The sequence below is a fragment of the Stigmatopora nigra genome, chromosome 21, assembly GCF_051989575.1.
Source record: "Stigmatopora nigra isolate UIUO_SnigA chromosome 21, RoL_Snig_1.1, whole genome shotgun sequence".
NCBI classification, from domain to species: Eukaryota; Metazoa; Chordata; class Actinopteri; order Syngnathiformes; family Syngnathidae; genus Stigmatopora; species Stigmatopora nigra.
Window position 1 is genome coordinate 5,199,683 of NC_135528.1, and position 27,198 is coordinate 5,226,880.

At 41.2% G+C, this 27,198-nt stretch overlaps 1 protein-coding gene across 1 annotated transcript; it reads left to right on the forward strand.

Annotated features, from left to right (window-relative positions):
- Nucleotides 1–258: 258 nt before the first annotated feature.
- adcy2b (adenylate cyclase 2b (brain)) lies at nt 259–26,830 on the forward strand. Its single transcript, XM_077743035.1, has 25 exons — nt 259–935; nt 6,112–6,309; nt 9,063–9,224; nt 9,779–9,928; nt 12,021–12,169; nt 13,146–13,257; nt 13,868–13,995; nt 14,227–14,385; nt 15,069–15,196; nt 15,628–15,809; nt 15,888–15,928; nt 16,331–16,411; nt 16,495–16,564; nt 17,822–17,919; nt 18,525–18,609; nt 19,437–19,577; nt 19,647–19,790; nt 20,589–20,773; nt 21,409–21,493; nt 24,232–24,393; nt 24,487–24,633; nt 24,733–24,840; nt 25,136–25,250; nt 25,355–25,479; nt 25,572–26,830. Exons 1-25 carry the CDS (start codon nt 675–677, stop codon nt 25,722–25,724), a joined length of 3,369 nt encoding a protein of 1,122 aa, XP_077599161.1. The 5' UTR covers nt 259–674; the 3' UTR covers nt 25,725–26,830.
- Nucleotides 26,831–27,198: the final 368 nt, after the last annotated feature.

Consider the following 27,198-nt stretch of genomic DNA (forward strand, 5'->3'; position numbering starts at 1 on the left):
CTAAAATGTCTTTTTCTGTGTCTGTATTCTCACCCTCTTGCTACTGTGACAGTGAAGGTTCCTGAATACGGGTTGAATACAGTTATCCAATCCAACAAAGGTCAAGCAAAGGTGAGACACATCAGTATTTGTATGTGTCTGTTTATGTTTTTTTTTTTTTTTTTCCCGACAAAGGCATCTTGTACTTCCACTTTGGTACAGCGTCTGAGTACTTCCTCCTTTGTGTGCTTGACTCATCTGGGCGACTTTCAAAAGGCTTTTTACGCGCGCTGGAGTGACAACTGGCTCTTATCTTGGTCTCCTCCTCTCATTCATTGGCGTGTTACTGGACTCCCTCCACTCACCCCTTTTTCTCCTGCATCCCACTGCTCTCTCACTTGAAGCTGCTGCTTTTCTCTCTCTCTCTCTCTTTCTCTCTCTCTCTCCCCTCCCTTCACTCGCAGCTCCACACAGTCACTGCCTCCCAGTTCTCATCCGCACCTCGCCTGAGTCGCACGCGGCAGTGACCCATGGCCCGACTCCTTTTAAAGAGGAACCCCGGAGAGGGCCGCCCACGCCGTCCCAAGAGGACGTAAAGGAAAGGAATCAACCACGTTTTTTTTTTCTTTTTTGGCCCGACTGACTCTTATCCAACTTGTTTTGGGGGTGATATCCCCTCTTCAGATTCCCCACCCATGTGGGAGGAAGCCCTGTGGACCCGTGGACGCTACCTGCTGGAGAAGAACGACCCGGGAGAGAGCGGAGAGGGGTCCGAACGCCCAGAGGGATGCGGAAGAGGCGGCGGCGGCCCGCGGCGGGGCCCCGAGAAACGTCAGGACTGGCTGTACGAGTCCTACTACAGGATGAGCCAGCAGCATCCGCTCATCGTCTTCCTGCTGCTCATCGTCATGGGAACCTGCCTGGCTCTGATGGCCGTCTTCTTCGCTTCAGGGCTGGTGAGTAAGCATCAAAGTCTTTATAACTTTTTGGTCGTTTGTTTAGCTTTGAGGTTTTTTTTGTCTTTTTAAACTCTTTGGGATGGTAGCTTTTTGATGCTGACACTAATTTGTAAAGGAGTGGCTCGCTATCTAACGCGGGATTTGAACACTTGAGGAAGTCGTGCATTTTTAAGTCAGGGAAAGTTAGGTTTGATTTGGCAACAAGTAGTTTTGTGGTTTTGTTGGGCCATTTTGCCATTTTTGTACTTATATATTGACTACTCATTATGTGGTTACTTATTTATTTTTTACCTATTTATTATTATTGTTTTTTTTGTTTTCATTGGTGCACTTTCCTACTTATTTATGTACTTATTATATGATTATTATTGTTTTTTCTTGTTATTTTTGCACTTTCGCTACTTATTTATTGATTTTTTTTTTTTTTTTATTTGTGCACTTAGTGGTGAAGCTTTAAGCCTCATTATACTATAATGGCCTTCAATTAAAGTACAAAACCCAAAAAATCGTGATATTAAAAATGCCCCAGAAATCAATGATCAAAAATAGGAAATCAACATCATTATAACTTTATCTTATGCCCCGCATACCAAAAAATAACATAGCATAACAATGGTAGACCTTGTATGTCGTGTGAACATTTTGTCAATATAATCTAGCGCGTAATATTGCGATGGCCATTTTTGTTTTGTACCGTGAGCTAGTAAATCCCACCATAATCCTCTCCTGTATTAAATAGCTTTTGGCACAGATATTTCCATCCCATATGAAATGACTGCTGTTAAAGAGTTGTCTCCAATCCTTATCGCTCAGGGAAAGGAATCCCAAAGCTCCTCTGATTACTTGCAAAGTTGAACGAACTGGCGCCTCCGCGGGTTATTTTGCGGGGAACGGAGCAAGTTCGGAGGGCACGGCATGTAGAAAATTGCCGCTCATCTTCGCTGTCAGTCCTGTCACTTCTCGCTCTTCCAAAGTATAAATCATGCCGGCTTTGGCTCGTGACCGGTCTTTTGGTCGTCTGTCAAATGGTGACAGAGTTTACTGTTGAAACCAGCTCTCAAAATTATATTCATGAGAGAGAGTTTAATATTCAAGTACTGCTTGATATCTAAGCACTGTTTAATATCTAAGTACTGTTTAATATCTAAGTACTGTTGAAACCAGCTCTCAAAATTATATTCATGAGAGAGAGTTTAATATCTAAATATCTACTGTTTTCAACAGTACTTAGATAATAAACAGTAATTAATGATTAAACAGTACTTAGATATTAAACAGTACTTCGATATTAACTGTACTTCGATATTAAACAGTACTTGGATATTAAACAGTACTTGGATATTAAACAGTACTTAAATACTAAACACTACTTAGATATTAAACGCTACTTAGATATTAAACTCTCTCTCATGAATATAATTTTGAGAGCTGGCTTTAACAGTAAACTCTCTGTCACCATTTGACCGGCGACCAAAAGACTGGCGACCAAAAGACCGGCACTTTTTGGCTTTGTGCTCCGTGCTAGTGCTTGGCTTCCATTGACAGATTTTGTCGAAACATCCACATGCAGGACCTTTTGAACTTTCCTTTTCCCGCTGTCAGACTAACCACTGGCTGGCCAACGTGTGTATGGCAAGTTTGGTGGTTAGTCTGACAGCGGGAAAAGGAAAGTTCTAAAGGTCCCCCGCATGTGAATGTTTCAACAAAATCCCTCAATGGAAGCCAATGAGCGAAATACATAATGATCCCGTTTTCCGCTATTGTTCATTTTGGAAACCAAATCAAAACGGCCTCTAGCACGAAGCCGCGAGGGCCCTCTTTCAAATCAAGAGGCTGCGCCAGAGAGCGAAGTTCACGGTTGCGCAGGCGTCGGTGCTTTTGTCAAGAGGAAGCTATTGTTCGCCCCGTAAACACCACGCCATTGTCTCCAAAGTGCCTCTTTCTCTTTAATGCTTTTAAACGCCAAGGCACATTTTTAAACCCCAGATTCATACCTTCCTATAGTATCATCTGGCTCCCGATTGGCCACCTAAAACAATCAATCTTCTTGTACATGGAGATGGATCAATAGTTGCCTCATTGAATTCCTTTGAGCGCATGTACATGGATTCTTCTCATTATTTTTCCAATTTGTCGCCAACGGACCGCAGTGTTGTTTTTAATAATGTTGGACAAAGAAGAATGGCAGGAATAGATGGAAAGCGAGTTTAGTAGAAGAGGGAAGGATGTATTTTTGTGTAGTTTTTTTTTAAACATTCAAAATGAAGCTCATGTTTGCGGTCGCCAAAAACCCCGCCTGCTCAATTTGTTAAAAAGTCGTGTTTTGCAGTTTGGGTGTGCCCAAGGAAATGTCTCATTTCCTTTATTTTTGAGCTTATCTAGACTTTTCAGAGCAAAAATAAACCTTAGAAATGCTTGGATTTGTTTGTGCGCGTTTCCCAAACAAGCTCAGCGCGCCTCAAATGGTTCTCGCCGCATGCCGTTTGGCCAACGCTAAGAAGGAATGAACTGGAAAATCTCCACGCTGAAATTAACCGTCAATTTCATCATATTTTTTTTTCTTCTTCCTCGCTCGCCGACCGCCGATAATTGGAGCGCCGCAGGATTACCAGCCCAAAAAGATGATGTAAATATTGATCGGCACACTTTGATTTTTCTTGGCATTGTAATTGCGATGAGCACAGACAGAAAATTGTGAGGGGGATTTTTTAGATGATTTACGAGCAGTTTTATTTCTTTCGTAGTTGCTGCCAGTGGTCATGCAACCCAGGGAAAGAAAGCACCCAAAAATATCATATTTCAAATAAAATCTAGTTGACCATATAGGGCACTGGTGTCAAAGTGGCGGCCCGGGGGCCAAATCTGGCCCGAGAAAGTTAATCATGAGTGGCGACTTTGTGTTTTAGGATCAAATTAAAATGAAGAGTATAGATGTATATTAAATTCCCTGATTTTCCACCTTTTAAATCAATAATTGTCATTTTTTGATCATTTTTTCCGTGTTTTTAGTTTAAAAATCATCTTGTAAAATCTAAAAATATATTTAAAAAAGCTCAAATAAACATTGTTTTAGAGCTATAAAAAACTGAATATTCAGGACTTTTAATCCATTTATGTAAAAAAAAAATCAAAATATCATATCTAAAATGGTCCAGCCCACATAAAACCAACCCGAGTCCGACACCCTTGATTATAGGGTTAACCAACCAAGCCATAGCAATGGTGTTACGATGCCAAATGTGGCTTTGGAGCCACAGCTTGCTTTGTTCCTTGTTCTTTTCCATTTTGACGTAATAGCCACATCTGCCCGTGCAACATAAAAGTCCAGTTAATTATCCCGGGTGGAAATCCAACACAATACATTGTACACTTTCTCTAAAGGAATCCACTTGCCCAGAAGTCAACTCCATCTGGGGCTTCGCTCGCAACCTCATCACGACTCTTTTGTTTTCTCCAGCCCGAATGAGCGCCGCTGCGTCAGCGGTCCAATCTCACGGGACCTCCGGTGCCAGACCGTGACTCATACATACTGCCTCCAAGTCGTTTCGGTAGTCCACTAACATTCAGACTGGGTCAAGAATTCCATGCTCATCTCAACAAGTCGATTCGCCGTCAAATAAATCGCCGACGTCTCCTTGACCAAAACGCCCTCATCGGGCGCGCTTTAATGCCAAACAGATGAATTAATTAGCTCATCACTATTGAGGTCGCGTAAGTCAAATGTGGTTCTAAGGATGGCTGCGATTGGCTGAAAGTCCACCTAGAGCAAAGCTGTCAGACTTGGACCATTTTAGATATAATATTTATATATTTTTTTTATATAAATGGATTAAAAGAACTGGATTAAAAGCTCTAAATATTCAGTTTTGTTTAAAGATCTAAAACAATGTTTATTTGAGCTTTTTAAAAAAAAAATTTAGATTTTACATAATGATTTTTTAACTAAAAACAAAAAAAAGATTAAAAAATGACAATGATTGATTTAAAAGGGGGAAAATCAGGACATTTCATATACATCTATACTCTTCATTTGAATTTGATCCTAAAACAGAAAATCTGTACTGATGATTTATTTTCCTGGGCCGCACAACATGATGTGGCGGGCCAGATTTGGCCCCCGGGCTGCCCCTTTGACATCTGTGCGCTAGAAGCTCCAGCACTCTTGCGATCCTAGACAGGATAAGCAATGAATGAACAACTTTTAGCATCCCGGGTTGGCGAATAACTGCATGTTTTAACACAAGCGGTAGGAAAATTCTGCTTAGCCAAATGTTTTGAGTATGTTAATTAGATGCGGTTTAGGGAGCCGGCGAGCGTTGTTGTGCGTGTGCTCGTGCGTGTGTGTTGACAGCGTGAAAAACGCTGACTGTAGCCCCGTGATGGTAGAAGTGATGCTCCAGCACATTCTTCCAGCGCAGACCGACCGACCGTCTGCCGATCGGAGCGCCGTCTGTTTGTGTCGGCCGTCCTCATTAGCATGAGAAAAAAGATAGTCGGCTGATGTCAGCTTGACGTGCCTTGACGGGTTAACGGTGCTCGGACGTTTGGTCGCCGGTCAAATGGTGACAGAGAGTTTACTGTTGTAGCCAGCTCTCAAAATTATATTCATCAGAGAGAGAGTTTAATATCTAAGTACTGTTTAATATCCAAGTAGTTTAATATCCAAGTACTGTTTAATATCCAAGTACTGTTTAATATCCAAGTACTGTTTAATATCCAAGTACTGTTTAATATCCAAGTACTGTTTAATATCCAAGTACTGTTTAATATCCAAGTACTGTTTAATATCCAAGTACTGTTTAATATCCAAGTACTGTTTAATATCCAAGTACTGTTTAATATCCAAGTACTGTTTAATATCCAAGTACTGTTTAATATCTAAGAACGGTTTAATATCTAAGAACGGTTTAATATCTAAGTACTGTTTCATATTTAAGTACTGTATAATATCTAAGTACATTTGACCGGCGACCAAAAGTCCAGTCACAAAATGTTCAAAATTGGACTGTCAAAAAGAAGAGCCAAAATGGCCGTTTTAATGATCTCCACTCCACTTTTTCCACTCCATATAATAAGTTCCTTGCATTTGGCGAATGATTCTGGAAGCCAGCCATGAAAAATGACGGGGGAAAAAGCCAACTAACAATGTTTGTTTTTCATGTGTTTCTCTCAGAAAACAGAGGACCACCTGACCTTTGTGATCACGGTGCCCACGGCCCTGTTCCTCTTCCTGTCCATCTTCATCCTCGTCTGTGTGGAGTCCATCTTCAAGCGCATGCTCCGCCTCTTCTCCCTCCTCATATGGGCGTGTCTGGTCACCATGGGTTACCTCTTCATGTTCTCCGGAGGGCTCCTCAGTCCTTGGGACCAGGTAGGCCACCGAAAACCAACCTGGTATCGGACTCACGTTTTTTTAGCAGCGAGCCCAACCATTTTCCACCATTGAAAGTGCGTTGGCGCTCCGGCGCCGCTCGTGCGTGTCTGAATGAATTCCAAATGTGAAAAGTGTTAATTAGGTCTGAGACGAGCAAGGGGGCAGTCAGACATATAAGCCCCTCCTCTCCCCTCCCCGACTCTTCCTCGCTCGCCGTCTCGGAAATTCTATTTTCTCCATCTCGCGCCTTGTCTCTGCAAATTCATCAAACGCCGTCATCTCGGCACCTGCCGCCCCCCTACGGACCCCGCCCCATCCTCCAAACACACGCTCACGTCTAACCCCCTCCGTAAAAGGGGATATTTTTATCAGCAGCCACCTGTGGGAACATAATCAATCTGAATTATTAATTGCCATATTATCTGCCCGATAAAGCAAGGGCGTCCAAGCGATGACACGTGGGACAAAAATGGCCTGGCGTCCTAAATAATAATTTGGACAAGCCTGATCTAAAGTATTGGGACATATGGCAAAAAAAAGCGGTGACCTCCCAAAATCAATGGGAAAAAAAAAGGAGTAGGCGGGGCGTAATGAGAAGGGAAAATAAAAATAAACGAGATTGCGACCCCTCCCTCAGCGGGTCGCCCCGATGGTGATTATGGGAGCCCGTCGAGCTAAATAAGATAGGTTGGAAAGAAGAAAATAAGAAAATTAAGACGCAGGGAGACTCCTCACTTGCTCACGTGCACGTAGTCAGGCTGGCTGATGGCGACAGTGTTGCCTGTCAAAGGGATTGGATTGGGTCAGAAAAATGGCGGAGTGGGCCACGTCCACGTGCAGCGCCGTTAACCTTTTAGTCTCGGCTTTATTCAATTTCGTCTCTTGGGGGGGGGAGGCCATTCGAGCGGGGATGACTTTGCATTTTACGCTTCCCTACAACCTGAAAACGCATCATTTTTGCTGTGTTTTCATGGCGATCAATTGCTTCTTAAATAATATCATCATTTTCGGCAAGAGTGGTTTTGCTGAAAGTGAATTTTATTGGACTATAAACAATGAGAACAAGGGTTTAGTGCTGCAGTGTTTGAAAGCAAGTTGATAAAAACATAATTAGATCCTTTTTTTGTGGCAGTTATAACTCTAAACTACTAATTGTCTGAATATTGTATTATATATATGTATATATGTACGTGTATATATATGTTTGTATGTATATATATGTATATATATATATGTATGTATATGTATATATATGTATATATATGTATATGTATATATATGTATATGTGTATATATATGTATATGTATATATATGTATATGTATATATATATGTATATGTATATATATGTATATATATATATATATATATATGTATATATTATACATATATGTATATACTATACATATATGTTTGTATATTTATATATACATATATGTATGTATATGTGAAATATTGGAACTACCATTGAGGTCAGTCAAAACAAATGATGTTCAAAGGTCAATATATTAATTTTACAGGCCAAGTAAAACTAAACTGCCTAATTTTGACTGCAATAGACGTCCAATTCATTTTAAGTGGAAGGTCATTTGTCCCTGTTTCTGTCAAAATGGATTGGCTTTTGGTATTTATTTATTTTTCCAAAAAGTGAATATAGCCCAATGTACTAAATGTATGTTTCTCCCGAGGATTTAATGAAATGCCCGCTTGAAGAAAAAAAAAATGTAGACTATTTTTAGCTCTCGGTAAGAAAGAGCCTCCCTGCAGGTTTGTGTTATTTTAGCGGCTCTACCACGGGAGCAGACGTAATTAAGGTAGCCCTAGCCAGGTGAGGGCCGCCGCTGCTCTTGTCTGCCTGTGATTGACATCGTATTAGCGTTCGGGCGGGAGCGCCACAGAGCCAAAATGGCTCGGGGTGGGGGAGGTTGTTAGGGGGCGACGTGACCGAAATTGGACTGCCAAGGTAAATAGCGGGCGAAATGACTACAGCCGGCCGGCGTTCTCCTTGGACAGGAAGCCCCGAAGCCGCTGCCACGTCACGTTTGGTGGCGGTGGTGGTTTCCACGGCAACAGAAAGCCTCCGCACAAGACCTTTCTCTGTGTTAAAGTCCTTCGAGACGCAACCTCACAATCACTTGCCTCAATATCGGAAGGCTCTTTGCGCTCGGCTTCCAATTAGAAATGCCGGGCCGTAGTACGCGTAGGTCGGAGCGCTCGTGACAAAAAATCGGCACGGGAAGACGATAGACGGACAGACGGACGAGGTGGGAAAGGTCGGAGGTGATCTGCTTGAAAGACTGACCTGTCTGTGACAGTCGCCGTCACAACAGGAAAAGGTGGACTCGGCGCATAGGAAGTCCACAAGGACACTTTGAGGAGTCGCACTTTGACCAAAGCAGTCATTTATCGCTTTAAATGGCAACCATGCGTAGTAGAATGAATGCAGACATATTTTTTTGCCCTTTCGCAGTTGTTCCACCCAAAATAATGCATTATAGAGTGTCCATTTTTTTCAGCAATTCTGGTTGTGACATCACAACCAGAATTGACCATCCTATTTTAATCCAATGTGAGAAATTGTGATCTCTGGGTTCATGACTTTTTGTCATCTCTTGACATTTTCTTTATGTTCTACAATGTTTGTATTAGTGGTGTAAATATGGATGTATTTATAATAATATCCTTAGACATCTGGATTATTTGCTTGTTTGTAGACTAACTTAATTATATTAATGTTTTTGTCCTCTTCAGGTCTCCTTCTTCCTATTCATCGTATTTGTGGTCTACACCATGCTGCCCTTCTCCATGAAATGGGCCATTATGGCCAGCGCCTTCACTTGCCTGTCACACACCGTCACCCTCAGCATCTGCCTGGCGTCCACCGCCAAAGACTTGGAAGCGCTGATCTGGCAGGTGAGACGTCCGTCTACGTCGTCTGTAGAACGCCGACTTCCGGGTTAGACTCAAAAGTCAATTACCGCTCGACTTAAGCCAGCTAAGCCCATAAATAGCGCAGCTCGGGGGTACTCGAAAGAAAAACTCATTACGACGAATCATGTCCGCTTTCCCAAATCCTACGTATTCGGAGACAGAGAGAGAGAATGGGGGTAAATGCTGTAATATTCCCCCCCCACTATAAATACGCTGAATGCCATCCAAAGCCCAGAGTTGTAGGCAAATGTCACGGATGGCCAGACTTTGACCAAACGGTGCCCAAGTCACGCGCCTGCAAACGGCTGGCCCGCGGCGAGAAGGGCGAAGGACGGCCAATTGATATGCGAGGCCGCCGTTAAAAGAGCCTGAGGTCGACGCCGTGTTGGAAAAGCAGGCTTCAAGTGTTCGCTCTTATCTGCTTTTCCAAGGTAATGGTGTAGGCGGGCGGGCGGGCGGACGCAAGCGAGGGTGGGAAACGTGTCTCGGCGCTCTGTGTATTTACAAAAGCCTGTTGTGTGTGTGTGTGTGCGCAGATTCTGGCCAATGTCATCATCTTTACCTGTGGTAACCTAGCGGGGGCGTACCATAAGCACCTGATGGATGTGGCTATCAAGCAGACCTATCAAGATACCTGCAATTGCATCAAATCCCCCATCAAGTTGGAGTTCGAGAAACATCAACAGGTCATTACATTCAAAAAGTTTCGGTTCATATTTTCAGTCTGCAGGCTATTTTGTGTTTGTTTTTTTTGAAGGCTATATAACAAGTTCATAAATAATACATTTTTCCGTGACTGGACGTTTGGTTGCCGGTCTTTTGGTCGCCGGTCAAATGTACTTGGATATTAAACAGTAATTAGATATTCAACAGTACTTTGATATTAAACAGTACTTAGATGTTAAACAGTACTTAGATATTAAACAGTACTTAGATATTAAACAGTACTTAGATATTAAACAGTACTTAGATATTAAACAGTACTTAGATGTCAAACAGTACTTAGATATTAAACAGTACTTAGATATTAAACTCTCTCTTAGATATTAAACTCTCTCTCAAGAATATAATTTTGAGAGCTGGTTTCAACAGTAAACTCTCTGTCATCATTTGACCGGCGACCAAAAGACCGACGACCAAACGTCCGAGCACCCATTTTTCAGATGACTATTGGCAAAAACAATACAAAAGGCTAGAGATGTGGCTAGAGATGAAAAAACTTGATTATGGGTCACAGGCCCAGCCAAAATTGGACTATTTATAGTCTGCAAAATATGGTAATCTGTTAAAAAGATGAATGTTATTCCAGTTGAAATGGTTTGACGATAACAGTCAATAGCTGGAAACGGGTTAAGGTTGTGTCAAGCTAATTTTGCGATTTCTCTATAATTAGCATATAGAAAGTGGCCTAATTCACTGACATTTGCTTGACATTAAAATCTTGACATTCCCCAGCATTCCTTTCAGATTGAAAAATGGCACATAACCGCTCAAATTATTAATTGAAAGTACAATCGCTTGGGATTAGTTAGGTCGAGGCATCCATTTTTCATGGAGCTTGTCCTCACCAGGGTCGCACTTTGGGACCGCTCGCCATTTTGCCGCCCATCTGGTCCCGATCGGCGCATTCCGTCGTAGAATCCAAACGGCGCGCCATCCCATTCATTAGCCGCCATTGACTGAACATCACTTTGGCCCATTTGTCAGAGCCGCTCGTAATAACGGCAAAGAGCGATGAAGCCGCCAAGCCGCCTATTTTTGGTGCAGCCCGCCGCCTCTCAATCTTGTTAATTTTCAGCCCGTGGTGTGAGCGAACGCCGTAATGACCCTCTGCGCTCGCAGATGCATCTGTGACTAACGCCCCCTAAACTGACCACCCCCCGACATATGAGCACAAGTGCTGGAAATATTATATTTATGTATTGCCCCCTCTCCAAAAACACTTTTAGCTGTTACACAACAATTCCAGTCATGACAAAAAAACAGAGCCCAGTGCAGATGGTTGTTCTCCACGTTCTGGAGTATGCGCCAAAAAACACAGAATAAAGAAAAAAAATGTTGCATTCCATTGAGAAAGTGCACTTTGGTGCAGGAACATTTGCTTTTGTTTGGAAAATGAAATGATTTTCCATGTGGAGAATGAATTTGGCAACCAAATGGGGTTGTTTTCAAACATTTTATTGTCATTCCACCCAAAACAATGCATTGGGGAATAGACACTGTTTTTCGCAATTCTGGTTGTGACATCACACAAAAATACACTTTTGTCATTCTGTCAACATTGACTGGAAATCTCCATTCTGGTTGTGAAATCACATCCAATTCATAAATATTATAAATGTATAGAGAGTGATTAATGTGATTAACTAACACTTTAAAAAATCTATCAAAATAAATAGATAATACAGTATCTTCTTTTTTTGCACTTGAAAAGTGTTATAAAATATTTACTTTTTGTATTCGAAATAACACTTAAAGTCTGGCAAATACACTTTTGTCATTTTGTCAACAATGACTAGAAAGTTCCATTCTGGTTATGATGTCACAACCAGAATGGAGCTTTCCAGTCATTGTTGACAAAATGACAAAAGTGTATTTTTGTGATGTCACAACCAGAATTGCGAAAAACAGTGTCTGTTATGGGTGGAATGAAAATAAAATGTTTGACAACAACCCTATCTGGGTGCCAAATTCATTTTCTTTATTTTAAGCGACAGCGAATGAAGGGTAGTTGCGTGACTTGTACTGAAATTGTACTTTTGTGTTCTCCCTCCGTAGGAACGTTTACTGCTATCGCTTTTGCCGTCTCACATCGCCCGAGTGATGAAAGCCGAGATCATCCAACGACTTCAGGGTCCCAAGTTCGGCCGCACGGAGAGCGGCAACAACTTCCACAACCTCTACGTGCAGAGGCACACTAATGTCAGGTGACTGACTGACTGACTTGCCTTCCTTTCATTTGCTCTCACTTTCTCTTCTTTTGTGGTCTTACACGCTCTCACGCTTTTGTCATATTTTTTCCTTTTCCCTTTTTCTCTTCCTGTTGCTATTGTTGCCACGGACAATATCGAATCACAGTTAATCCGCCGTCATTGTGCGCCAGGGTCACTTTGCAAATCCTCCACCCCCTCCACTCATTTTCGCATAGTAAACCAAGCCGAGTGCAATCATTTGGGCTTATTGTGAGAGACTCTTCAAGGAATGTCCTTTAGGAACCAGATTTCCTAAACAATATGACAATGTCCTTAGGTAGTCTTCAAGTGGGCCTGTGTTGTGTACACCATGTACACCACAGGTTTCAAAGTGGTGGGGTGTGGGCCAGATCAGGCACATTTTAATTTTTTGTCTGGCCAGCAAATGGAATGTTCATGTGAAAATTTCTTATGAATATTGTAGGTGTATAGAGAGAGAGTGATTAATGTAGCCCTTTTGTCAGATTATTATTTTTTTTAAATTTGAAAAAACAGTTTAAAAAATCTATAAAAATAAATATAAAAACAGTGTTTTTGGACTTGAAAAGTAATTAAATAATACTTTTTTATTCAAAATAACACTTAAAAATCTATAAAAAATAAGTATATGATGCAGTACTTTTCCTTTTTTTGCACTTTGTAATAAAAGATATGTACTTTTTTAAATTCAAAATAACACTTAAAAATGTATGAAAATAAATAAATAATACACTTTCCTTTTTGTTGCACTTGAAAAGTAATGAAAAATATTTATTATTTCATTTTGGAAATGTACATAGTGTTTTTTGCACATCTTTGTCATTTTGGGTTTTAAATGTAAATCAATGGAGCTTTTCAGCCCAGGTCGATTTAAGTATGCAGTATACTTTGAACAATAAGTTTAGAAATTGAAATATTGATGTGATTTTTGCTTTTTGCTGAATCTTTGCAGTATCCTTTATGCTGACATCGTGGGCTTCACCAGGCTGGCCACAGATTGCGCTCCGGGGGAACTGGTTCACATGCTCAATGAACTCTTTGGAAAGTTTGACCAGATCGCCAAGGTATGGTCACCAACATTTCCCATAATTATCATCGCCCAAGTCCATTTTGCCCGGTCAATCAAACGAAGGTCAATCGATGACGCTTTTCTCCCATCCTAAGGCCACTGGCGGCCCCCCCGAGACTCGTGGGCCGCTGGCTTTTAGCGGCTCTTGAGTCAGCCTCTCCACGTTTTGTGCCTGCCGATGGACGGCATAACTCTTATATAAGTCCCATCCAGCCACGAGCTACAAATGTGTTAATGTGGAAAGTAGTGAATCGAAAATGCTGCTATAAAATGCATTATGAAATGCAATTTAAGTTAGGATGAATGAATGAATACTGATAAGAATGAAGCCCCCATAGATACACTTCAGTTGTATTTTATTGCATGTAAATGTTAATCTTTTTTATTCTTTTCATAATGTTCATGTGTCAGGTAGTCGGTCACCTATTGCGATATTTTCCCTTTTATATCATGATATCCATATCATATTTTGAATTATTTTTTGACAAATGATAGCAAAAATATGCTATCTTTATCATAAAAGCACTATTTTTTGACAAATTATAACCAAAATTGTCCATCTTTATCATAAATGCAATATTTTTGACTATTTATTTGCTCCACAGGAAAACGAGTGCATGCGAATCAAGATCCTGGGAGACTGCTATTACTGCGTTTCCGGTCTACCCGAATCGTTGCCTCATCACGCCAGAAATTGCGTGAAGACGGGCTTGGAAATGTGCGAGGCCATCAAGTAAAACACCAAATCCGTCTCCCGCTTTTCCCCCCTTTCACACATACACACACCAGCATTCGCTGAACAAATCCAGAGTTGATTTTTAGCTCTGTTTGAACAATCGAGTCCACCAAATGATAAGCCTAATACGAATGACTTCACTCTGTGGTATTACTAATATAGGTAGACCATCTGGCGTTTCCGTCGGGGACTACTGCGTCTCTGAAAAAATGTGTCATCTTCCCTCAGGAAAGTCCGAGACGCCACCAGGGTCGACATCAACATGCGCGTGGGCGTTCACTCCGGAAACGTCCTGTGCGGTGTGATCGGCCTCCGCAAGTGGCAGTACGACGTGTGGTCTCATGACGTGACCCTGGCCAACCACATGGAGGCGGGAGGTGTCCCAGGGTATGACACACGGCATGCCCATGTAGGCGTATTGACAACATTTTTGCTATGAGGGGTACTATTTTGGTTGCTCGGACGTTTGGTCGCCAGTCAAATGGTGACAGAGAGTTTACTGTTGAAAGCAGCTCTCAAAATTATATTCATCAGAAAGAGTTTGATATATAAGAGAGAGAGAGAGTTTAATATCTAAGTACTGTTTAATATCTAAGTACTGTGGTTAACAGTAGATATTTAGATATTAAACTCATTAATATAATTTTGAGAGCTGGTTTCAACAGTACTAAGATATTAAACAGTACTTAGATATTAAGCAGTATTTAGAAATTAAACAGTACTTGGATATTAAACAGTACTTAGATATTAAACAGTACTTGGATATTACACAGTACTTGGATATTACACAGTACTTGGATATTACACAGTACTTGGATATTAAACAGTACTCGGATATTAAACAGTACTTGGATATTGAACAGTACTTGGATATTAAACACTACTTAGATATTAAACTCTCTCTCTCTCTTAAATATTAAACTCTCTCTCTTAGATATTAAACTCTCTCTCTCTTAGATATTATACTCTCTTAGATATTAAGACCGGGGACCAAAAGACCGACGACCAAACGTCTGGTCACTATTTTGAGGTCTCAGCTGTTCGAGATAACCTTATCATCTTTTCTACAGGAGGGTGCACATTTCCTCAGTGACTCTTGACTACCTGAAGGGCTCCTATAAGGTGGAACCAGGAGACGGACAAAGTCGAGACTCCTACCTAAAAGAGCACGGCGTGGTCACCTTCCTGGTCATCAATCCTAAGGTACAGACAGACAACAGTTACTTTCAAAATAATGGTGAATGCCCACTGAGGTAGCAACATATCATTTGATAAAAAATCCATAGCAAAATATGACGCCAAGAGCACTTGGCACCTTCTGGACGCACATTCATGAGCTTTTTAATATCCTGTCAGATATTAATACCAAAAAAAAAATAGGCAGCAGACACTGGATGACATTTCCAAGAAGCTCTGAATGGATAAAGGCTACATGGGGGGCACCGGCTGACAGCGTGCCGCGTCGGTCTCTTCAGTCATTGTTGTTGAATGTCAGCGTCGGGGCACCCGCGTTGGCATTAGCCCAGGCATTAATTTCAATTCCTCGAGGAAGCGCTTTCGCAGTCTGCTCGGTCCTCCATTTAACTGCAACGTCTTAGTTGAGCTTTATTTTTATTTTGTACTTTCCACCCCAGACGGAGAAGCACAGCCCTCTTCTCGGCCTGCGCTCTCGCCCGTCTCTGGATGGCGGCAAGATGAGGGCATCGGTCCGGATGACCCGCTACTTGGAGTCGTGGGGGGCCGCCAAACCTTTCGCTAACCTCCACCATCGCGACAGTATGAGCGCGGATAACGACAAGATCAACACCACGGTCAGTACGGTAGAGTAGCAACTTCTCGTCGTCAAAATTTATAAGTTTAACTTAAGGTTATGATGGATGTGTTGCCAGGACGTTCCCATGGGCCAGTACCACTTTCAGCGGCGGGAGAGGTGAGTTGACACACTGTTTTCATACTTTGAGGATTTTTTGGGGGTTGATTATGTTCTTACAAGACTGGGGTCTCAAACATGTGGCACCCATTTGACATCAAATGGTGATATTGAGTTGCCAATTCCCAGTTGAGGTCAATGGGTGTTTCAATATCAATTCCCTTCTTTTCACCTTATTCTATTCAAACTACCGTATTTTCATGACTATAAGGTGCACTCTCAATGAGTGACACATTTAAAGAAAAAATCCATATATAAAGCACACTGGATTATAAGGCACCCTGTCTATTTTGGAGGTCATTATGAATTCCAAAACAAACGATATCATTCCATAACTTTTAACAAGAGAGCCACTGTCCCTACATGGCTTCTTATCAATGCTGCCCACATTTACTCCTTAAGGTCCAAATCCCAGAAAAGGCGCTTTGAGGAAGAACTCAATGAAAGGATGATCCGTACCATCGACGACATCAATTCGCAAAAGTAGGACTCCGAACTTTTTTGGGCGAGAGCCCGGCCGGCGTGCTTTTTTTTTTACCTAACAAACAGTGTCTTTTCCTCTCCAGGCAGTGGTTGAAGTCAGAGGACATCCAAAGGATCTCATTGTTCTTCCACAACAAAGCCCTGGAGACGGAGGTAAGCCCAACGCATATAAAACAGCACCAGTCACTATTGTCCTCCAACGCCATCAATTCCCGCGCGTGTATCGCTCCTCGCATACCCCAGGTCATAAAATTGACCCGTTGCCAATAACTCCGGTAGAGAAATGACCCTAAAACGTGTCGTCGACCCGACTGTCCATATTATGGGCGCGACAGATGTGCTGCCAATTAAAAGTCAAATAACAAATTGATGGCAAATGTATTTTCTAGTGGGCAGATGGGGCAGATGTGCCCAGATGCAATTAAAGTCGGGATTTTACAGGGTTGCAAAGTAATGGGATTTACTGCAATGCAATCCATAGCTTCTTAATGACCACTTGACATGCTCCGTCTGCTTGTTTGGTGAATATTGGAGTTGCTTTTTACAGGCTCTCAAATACACTTTTCATCAGGCGCAGTTTATTAATAATGCACATCTAGATCTAAAACTGAGGGTTTAATCCCTGGTGGGGTCCAGCCTTCCTTAACTCGTGCCTGCGTGGCTTTTCTTCAGGTTTTCCAAAAACAGGTACTTGGGCTAATTGTGCACTAAATTGTCCCTGGTAGTTTGTTTCCTGGTGCCCCGCGATTGGTCGCTAACTGGTTCATGGGGGTGAAGGTACACCAATGAATCGGGGCTCGGACGTTTGGTCGCCGGTCAAATGGTGACAGAGAGTTTACTGTTAAAACCTGCTCTCAAAATGATATTCATGAGAGAAAGTTTAATATCTAAGAAAGAGAGTTAAATATCTAAGTTCTGTTTAATATCTAAGTAATGCTGAAAACAGTCGATATTTAGATATTAATCTCTCATGAATATAATTTTGAGAGCTGGTTTCAACAGTACTTAGATATTAAACAGTACTTGGATATTAAACAGTACTTGGATATTAAACAGTACTTGGATATTAAACAGTACTTGGATATTAAACAGTACTTGGATATTAAACAGTACTTGGATGTTAAACAGTATTTTCTTTCTTTATTTCCATAAGTTTGTTCCATGTCAGTTTGAGCTCCAACTCCTCTTCATTTTTAATTACAAACAAATAACACACTAATGACGCCCAGAGCAGATCCGTGGCAATTCATTTCAACAGGGAAAAACCGATTTGATACACGAGCAAATCGAGTTACGGGAAGGAATAAAGACCACATGTGGCATTTTACGCGGCGTGACTTGTCGAGCGGGCGTAATCACCAACCGGCAGATGTCGTTTAATGGTCTCCATTTTTTTTTTGCCCTCCGCAGTACAGATCCACCACCTTACCTGCGTTCAAGTACTACGTCACCTGCGCCTGCTTGATATTCTCCTGCATCTTCATCGTGCAAGTCCTGCTCTTACCCAAGTGAGTATGAGACGTCAACGGCGCCGGCGCCCCGGCAAACCGGCTCCAGCTGCGCCGTCAGATTGATGGTAGAAAAGCTATTTGACGCCAGTCGGCTCATTAAAGAGGCCTGGGGGTGGGGCGCCGTTGGCAGGATGTTAAAATACAGACGGAGACGAGATGACGCTGCCGATTATAGATCAGGTAAATCAAGGAGTGGCGGCCGTGAGAGCGACTCGTGCAAATTTACTGCCTGGGCGGGCGGGCCAAAAGTGCGATTTGGCCTCTGAACGGCTATTGATTTTTATTTTTTTTTTTCTTCTTCTCGCTGTCCCTTTTTTCTTAAAGCTTTGCCATCGTGACATCATCCACTTTATGACCGGCTTGGTCAAATCGAACCCGCTCATGCGTTTAAGCATTCTAAAAATTAAAAAAAAACATGGTAGCGTGGGATGTGCTGAAAAAAAGCTCACCCTTGATGAATAGTTTGCTGGCCAGAATATATTAGGAAAAGTAATTACATTTACTCGTTGCCCAATGCGCATGACCTCACAATTCAACACACTTTGTTAACGCTCAAATTGCTTCCTTGTGTGTGTGTTTGTGTGTGTTTGTGTGTGTTGTAGAACTGCAGTGCTGGGGATATCCTTCGGTCTGGCCTTCTTGCTATTGGCTGTCATCCTGCTTCTTTGCTTTGCTGGTCACGTTCTGGTGGGTATCCATGCATTTGTCAGGAAAACATACCTGAGACTACTTGTAGAGATAATATAATAATATGTTGCTATGGAAGTAAGTATGTTAACAGGCCAGTCAGTGATATTTCAACACAATGTCCTAAAATGAAAAGGTATTTGGACGTTTGGTCGCCCGGATGTTTGGTCGCCCGGACATTTGGTCGCCCGGACCTTTGGTCACCAGACATTTGACAACATGACAGAGAGTTTACTGTTGAAATCAGCTCTCAAAATTATATTATGAGAGAGAGAGTTAAATATCTATTGTTGAAACCAGCTCTCAAAATTATATTCGCCCGGGCGACCAAACGTCCAGCGATCAAACATCCGGTCACGAATAAAACCCAGCACAAGTCCTAGTAATAATAAAGCAGGCGGAATGTTTATAGTTTCTGTTTATGTCAGTTTCGCCTTGACGTGTCTTGAATTTTGTGAAGGCGCAATCCTCAAGACCTCATCACTCTCCACGGAGAGCCCTCCGATTTAAAGCGCAAGTGGGTGGCCTCTCCCTTCTCAACTGCCGGTTATCAATAACCTTGATGTGTGACCTAAATGTCACTTAGAAAAGGATTGTCTTTAATGGCTTTTCAGAATTCATTAATTCTCAAAAAAGGAGGGAAATTGGAAATCTTTTCAAAATTGAAAATAACCAGAAGAACATTCCCATACCATCACAACTGCTGGCTTTTTCACACACACAAAAACCTGTAAAATCATTTTATCCTTTGGCCCAGGCACGTGACATTTTACCATTTGCTTCATTATTTATGCATCTTTTTTGTACTTTTTTGTACTGTTTTTCAGCAAGGGCAAAAAGGATCAGTGTGCTCTTTCCCCCGGTTGAACACTTCGTCCCGGATCATCGTCACCAACAATCCCTGGCTACGATTGGTCCTCACCATGACGACCACCGCTCTCATCCTGGTGATGGCCGTCTTCAACATGGTGAGAATGGCGAGCTCACCTAACCTGGGCTTAAATGCTATCAAATCATTTCCATGACGGTTTTTGCAGTTCTTTGTGGACGATGACGGCAAATCCATGGAGGAAGTTTCCCCTGAAGCCATTGTTACCGCCCCCTCGCTGAATCTAACCAATGGCACCATTCCACCAGACTCTCAGGCTCAAACCGCAAGAGAAAGCCGCTTTTATCTACCAGTAAGTTTTCCCCAAAAGCATCCAACCGCTTTTTGCATCAATTTTGCACCACACCCCCCAAATACATATTTATCCAGGCACTAGTGTAGCACCCTCATTTTGAACACAGCAAACGCTGCACCTAAATATCAAAAAAGAACCTTTGAAAAAGTAGTTGTTATGCACTGCCTCTCTTAGTACATACTTAGTATTCAGAGTGTGTTGTGGCTGTCAGTAAGAAGAATGCTCATTTTTCAGTGGCATTAATAGTCAATAAATACTTTCCATTAAACTGTATTATGTGTAAAAGTTCAATTGAAAGCTTAACTTCAATGATTCTACTGAAGCGCCCCCCCCCCCCTGTTCAAATGGTCTGGATGTCAATCAATGTCAATGCCGGACAATAATTTATTCCAAAAATAATAATTAAACCAATATGGTTTGTTTTTTTTATTTCCAAAGACCCTAAGGATGCGGATTCCAGTCGTTAGCCCCGCCCCTTTCTATCCGTCTCCCATGCAAAGGGAATTCCTATGGATGAAAAGCTTCCTTCTCTCTGATTAGTTCTTAATGTGCACCCAAGAGGCTTTTTCCCGAAGAGCACATAATGATTATTTACCGCATTCTTGAATGTCACATATAGTCGGATTCCTGGGTGTGAATGTCAAGCGGGATTGCGACGGGATACAAAGTACTTTTAATGAGTTCCACGGAGAACCCGAGCCGCTCGGAGCTCGGGAGATTTTTTCTATTTTTTTGGTCTGCCAATCAAACCCACAGAGGAATGAATGTGCATTGTTGTATCTGGACTCTCCGTAGTACTTCATCTACTGCTGCATTCTCGGTCTGGTGTCGTGCTCAGTCTTCCTGAGGGTCAACTACGAGCTGAAGATGGTGGTGATGCTGGCGGCCTTGGTGGTCTACAACATCATCATCCTGCAGACACACGCTCCGCTATTGGACGGCTTCAGCAAAGCGTTGTATCCCACCGAAGCTCTGGACAGGTACTTTTTGATTTTGACTAAGTTTATTATGAGGGTTTATCTGAGAATAAGGATTTCTAAGGTTTTTCTTCAATCGTGGATTTACTTGTTTGCATTTTATGGGAAATTGAACTTGATGAAATAGCTTCAAATGGTTTGAATTTCAAAATGGTTTGCAAATCATTTTCTTTGTTCCATTTACATACACATATACATACATACATACACATATACATACATACATACACATATACATACACATATATACATATATACATATATATACATACACATATATACATATATATACATACACATATATACATATATATACATACACATATATACATATATATACATACACATACACATATATACATATATACATATATATATATACATACACATATACATATACATTCACATATATACATATATATATACATACACATATACATACATATATATACATATACATACATACATACACATACATATACACACATACACATATACATACATACATAAATACACATATACATACATACATACATGCACATGCATATATTCATATATACATACATACATGTAAACATACACATAAATGTACATTATAACTAATATTGCTACTCTTCCATTTTCCTCTGTCCGGCTAGACCAGGAATCCTGAAGGACCTGAAAACCATGGGCTCGGTGTCCCTCTTCATCTTCTTCATCACCCTGCTGGTATTGGCTCGCCAGGTCAGTCCTAACGCTTTAAAATGTCAGCCCAAATGCATTTGACAAGGTTCAGTGGGGGTATCTAGCCAAAACCATTCCATTTAGAAGATTAGGACAATAACGACCCTTCATTTAACAGCCATTCCTATCTTGAGACCACATTGAATCGATTTGAGATTGCGGTGCGGCTCCCGAGTTGCTCACGTGACCCGCTTTCTCTACCCTTTTCATCCTTCTTCAGTGAGATATAAAAAGCTCAGCTGACACACATTTTTGCCGGCCATATTTTATCTCAATTGCGGGGGGTGCCATCCATCAGCGCTGACCCCACAGCAGATGTTCACCAAAGGAGAGCAAAAGCTCGACCTATCAAAAAGCGGCGACTCTCTCAGGACTCGTTCGGCACGTCCTTTTTTTTTTGGGTCGCAATCAACAGATGGGCGGGAGGACGTCATGTCTCCATAACAAAATGTGCCGAGTGGCGCTCCTAAAAAGAGGTTTGCCCTACCTGTAAACACGTTGAACCATTTCCAGCAAAATAAAAACAACTCCCCATTGTGAGTGGGGATTGTAAATAGTGCCAAGTAGTCTTGGCAAACTATTCAGCCAGAAAGTAAATACAAATTCAGTACTAGAATATTTACTATGCCAGATTGTTTTCCCTTCTTTTTTTAAATCATGTTCTACTAGTTCATATGTGTCAAAGTGGCGGCCCGGGGGCCAAATCTGGCCCGCCGCCTCATTTTGTGTGGCCCGGGAAAGTCAATAATGAGTCCTGACTTTCTGTTTTAGGATCAAATTAAAATGAAGAGTATAAAATTATATTAAATTTCCTGATTTTCCCCCTTTTAAATCAATAATTGTAATTTTTTTCATCCATTTTTCAGTGTTTATAGTTAAAAAATCATGGAAAACCTAAAAATATATTAAAAAAGCTCAAATAAACATTGTTTAAGATCTATAAAAAACGGAATATTCAGGGATTTTAATCCAGTTCTTTTAATCCATTTATTATTATTATTTTTTAAATATTATATCTAAAATGGTCCGGCCCATGTGAAATCAAGTTTAAAAAAGCATTTAAAGCATGTTTTATCTTTCGCATTTACTCAATAGAATTGCCTTTAAGTTCACTATAATGGAGTTTTACCCAATATTTAAATGATAGAATTGTGTCAAAAATGGGCATCCCAAATTCATACTTCAACTCCTAAATGAAAACATTTCTGTTTTTCCTATTTTTTCATTTCTTTGCACAGATGGTAGATGAAAGCAAACCTGCATACAAAATAAACTCCAGTCTGGCCCTGGAACACAGCCCACATAATTGTGGATGTTCCGCGCACGCCCAAAATCGATACGCAGTCGGCGACTCATGCATAAAACGGCGGCGGATATTGCGGACGCAGCGCATCCATTTTAATCGAAAACTTAAGATCATTTGCATTGCAAAACTCCGACGTCAGCCCTTTTTTCCGATCCATTAAGAGCAAAACTTTGTACTGGTGGCTCCAAAGTGCATCTAAAATCAGCAAGTTTTCCCCCAACTACTGCCCCACTTTCCCCTCTCTCCCCTTGGAGAATTCACATGGCGTATGTTGATAAAGATAGATCTCAGTGTTTAAATTCGACGTGTCTGATAAATTGGCAGTCTACTGGAATCACACTAGGGACAAAAAAAGTCGCACTGCCCGCATATATCATGTCAAACATTACCACCACACTGCGGGGGCCGGTTGGCAGGTAACCCGGAGCCCCCGGACGTCGGTGCGCGACGACCATCTCTCCGACACTCGCTGATGTAGAAATATAGTCATAAGTCCCTCAAGCCATAAAGATGGAGAATCTTGCCTTGTGTTTTATGCAAAATAGACTATTTTCTACAGCAATAGCAGCACTTTCCGCAGGGAAGGTCATTTTCTTTCAATATATAACATTTTTGGACTATTCATCCTTGCACTGACGTATCCTCACGAGGGTTGTGGGGGTTCTGGAGCTCATCCCAGCCCACAATGAAATCCTGAATTGCAAAAACAGGGCACAATGAGCTTAAACGTAGAGAGAGAGTTTAATATCTAAGTGCTGTTTAATATCTAAGCGCTGTTTAATATCTAAGTGCTGTTTAATATCTAAGTGTTGTTTCATATTTAAGTACTGTTTCATATCTAAGTACTGTTTGATATCTAAGTACTGTTTAATATCTAAGTACTGTTTGATATCTAAGTACTGTTTGATATCTAAGTACTGTTTAATATCTAAGTACTGTTTGATATCTAAGTACTGTTTGATATCTAAGTACTGTTTGATATCTAAGTACTGTTTGATATCTAAGTACTGTTTAATATCTAAGTACTGTTTCTTATCCAAGGACTGTTTCTTATCCAAGGACTGTTTCATATCCAAGGACTGTTTCATATCCAAGTACTGTTTAGTATCTAAATACTTTTTAATATCTAAGTACTGTTGGAACCAGCTCTCAAAATTATATTCATGAGAGAGTTTAATATCTAAATATCTACTGTTTTCAACAGTACTTAGATATTAAACAGTACTTAGATGATAAACAGTACTTAGATATTAAACTCTCTCTCTCTTAGATATTAAACTCTCTCTCTCTCTTAGATATTAAACTCTCTCTCATGAATATAATTTTGAGTACTGGTTTCAACAGTAAACTCTCTGTCACCATTTGACCCACCCAACTTTTTGTTGTGATCTAGCAATGACACAGGTGTCTCTACTCTGTCCTCCTGTAACAGAATGAATATTACTGTAGGTTGGACTTCCTATGGAAGGACAAATTCAAGCGAGAGTGCGAGGAGATTGAGACCATGGAGAATCTCAACCGAGTCCTGCTGGAGAACGTCCTGCCCGCCCACGTAGCCGAACACTTTCTGGGACGCAACTGGTGGAAAAATGAGGTCAGCTGTTGTTCTCAATTTCCACCAAAAATGGAGTCTACAGTTCAAAAGTGATGGCATATTAAAAGGAGTTGTGGTCATTACCGTCTTTAGGATCTTTACCATCAATCCTACGACTCCGTCTGCGTGATGTTCGCCTCCATCCCGGACTTCAAGGAATTTTACACCGAGTCCGACGTCAACAAGGAAGGCCTGGAATGCCTGCGTCTCCTCAATGAGATCATCGCAGATTTCGATGAGGTGAGCCAACATATTTTGTGCTTTCCAGTCTTTAACCTGCCACGACTTGTTATTTAAGGTCAAGCGCTTGAACCTCACTCCCACCCGTTGTGTCCGCAGCTGCTTTCTAAGCCAAAGTTCAGTGGAGTGGAGAAAATTAAGACCATCGGGAGTACCTACATGGCAGCCACTGGACTCAACTTGACGCCTGGACCAGAGTGTGCACAGGCATGTGTTAGCATTTTTACTAACGTTTCCAAAAAAATTAATACCTTGTTTAAACAAAAAAACTTCAGCCAGTGATTGCTCCATTTTTTCCCCCCAAATAATATATATATATTTTTTTAATGTAATGATTATTTTGGGTGGTTACATAGAGAAAAAAAAACACAAATCGCAGGCCAAAATACAAAATAAAATGTTATTTTCAGAAATATGGTCGTATTGATTTAAAAAAAAAAAACCCTAATATAATTTATTTTTAATAATATTATCCTAAACATATTTTTATTTTTCTCTATAGGAACACGACAGACAATACATGCACATCGGCACCATGGTGGAATTTGCCTTCGCTTTAGTCGGGAAGCTCGACGTCATCAACAAACATTCCTTTAACGACTTCCGACTACGAATCGGTAAGAACACACACACACACACACACACACAGCATCACATAACCTCCGTCAATCTCACTTTGAGATCTATTGATCCATCTCCTGGGGTTGGGGGTTTCACCAAGGGATAAACCACGGACCAGTCATTGCCGGGGTCATCGGGGCCCAGAAACCTCAATACGACATCTGGGGAAACAGCGTGAATGTGGCCAGCAGGATGGAAACCACAGGAGTTCTTGGCAAAATCCAGGTGAAGATCACATTTTTTTTAGAACATTCATACAAACATCTTCCAAATCCTTAGGCGTGTCTCTAGGCCGCCGTTCTTTGTCGTTTGCGCAGGTGACGAAAGAAACCGGCGAGATTTTATCTACGTTGGGCTACCTGTGCTCGTGTCGAGGGATCATCAACGTCAAAGGCAAAGGAGAACTCAAGACATACTTTGTGCATACGGAAATGACCCGATCCCTGTCGCAGGGTACCGTAATGCCTTGAATCTTGTGATGGAAAGTCATAATTAGACTCGACACAAAGTGGAATTAGCAACAGTCGCTCATGTTCTGGATGTACAAGTCATTAGCAAGAGACCCTGTCGTCACACTAGTCCAAGAACTGGGAAAACCTCACTATCATCATTGTCCCTTGTCATCAGACAACCAGGGTGTTTCGTAATACTACTACGATACCACCAGAAGCTTTTGAATTTAGAAGACAGTTCTGAGAGGTTGTACAGTGTAGGGAGGGAGATTTTTTTTGTAATATTACCACAGCTGTCAAGGAGTGCAGTCAAGCGTTTCTACACGAGTAGTGTGGAACTAATTAGCCGTGCCCGTGTTGCAACCAGTGCTTTGGAGCAAAGGTCCTTGCTCTATAAATAGTATACACTCTACGGACTAGAGGAAAGTGATATGTCGGTAATTAATTTGAGGGAAGTTGCCAACTGACTTGCTTTTAGTGTAAATCAGGAGGACTATAATTTGTAAAAAGTCCAAATGGAGTGTGTGTGTAAGAAATAACAATTAGTGGCTACTATGATTGGTACTCTGACATGGGAAATTCTATTTACACTAAATTTATCCAGCATTTATCCAGGAGACAATTTCTGTTGACAATTTGCTTGTTTTTGCTTATCCAAAGCTAAATTGTGATCAATCTTTTGTCATCTTCAACATTCCATTTCGGACTCTCCATGTGGTTGTTCCACCCTCGAAAATCTTCATCTTCCCATAAAAGTTCAAAATATACGTTTTAACATGGGGAACTAACACCATATTTCCCCATATATGTAATATAATTTATGTGTTTAAGTCAAGTTGTTATGAGAGACAGTTTAATCACTGTTTTTTTTTAACTGGATATTAGAAATATTGTACTGTCCAGGTGCCATGAAATTCCCACCATGACAGGTAGATTGAATGTGAATTAGTGTTGGTAGTTCTAGAGATGACTTGAAAGTGCTTATGGCTTAAGATGGGAATAGATTGTTGCTTTTTATAATAACCCCCCAGGGAGCAAACCAGCTGCACTGTGTGTTCAAAATATTCCGAACCCCCCCCCCTGCTGCCACCCTTTTGTTAGTCATTAAATATTTGTATATAAAATTGACCTCGTCTAATCTTTCTTTTTATTATTTAAAACTCATTTTGTAAAAAATTCCGCCCCATTTTTCTCAAAGCAGCTCTCTGAAGAAAATATTTGGACACCCCTGTAGTAGAGGAATAATTATAGTTATATCAAATGTTCTGTTCTGTTTACGTAAATCATTTCAAGCATGTTGTAGATAGAGAAAGGGAACTTCCAGGCTTAGTCTCACAAAGTACGGACAAATAGGGTTAAAGACAGGTTTTTTTTCCCCCCACATCCAGCAGGACTCTAAACTTGCGGAAGTAGGCCACACAATCCCTTCTGTGTAATAACTTTGGGGTGAGGTAACATGAAAGACGTTGGGCGGTGGTAAGGTAAGTGATGA

Coding starts and splice junctions, on each gene's coding strand:
- adcy2b (XM_077743035.1), top strand. CDS start 675: ATGTGGGAGGAAGCCCTGTGGACCCGTGGACGCTACCTGCTGGAGAAG. Junction 16,565..17,821: donor ACAAAGCCCTGGAGACGGAG/GTAAGCCCAACG, acceptor TGCCCTCCGCAG/TACAGATCCACCACCTTACC. Junction 24,634..24,732: donor TCATCGCAGATTTCGATGAG/GTGAGCCAACAT, acceptor TTGTGTCCGCAG/CTGCTTTCTAAGCCAAAGTT.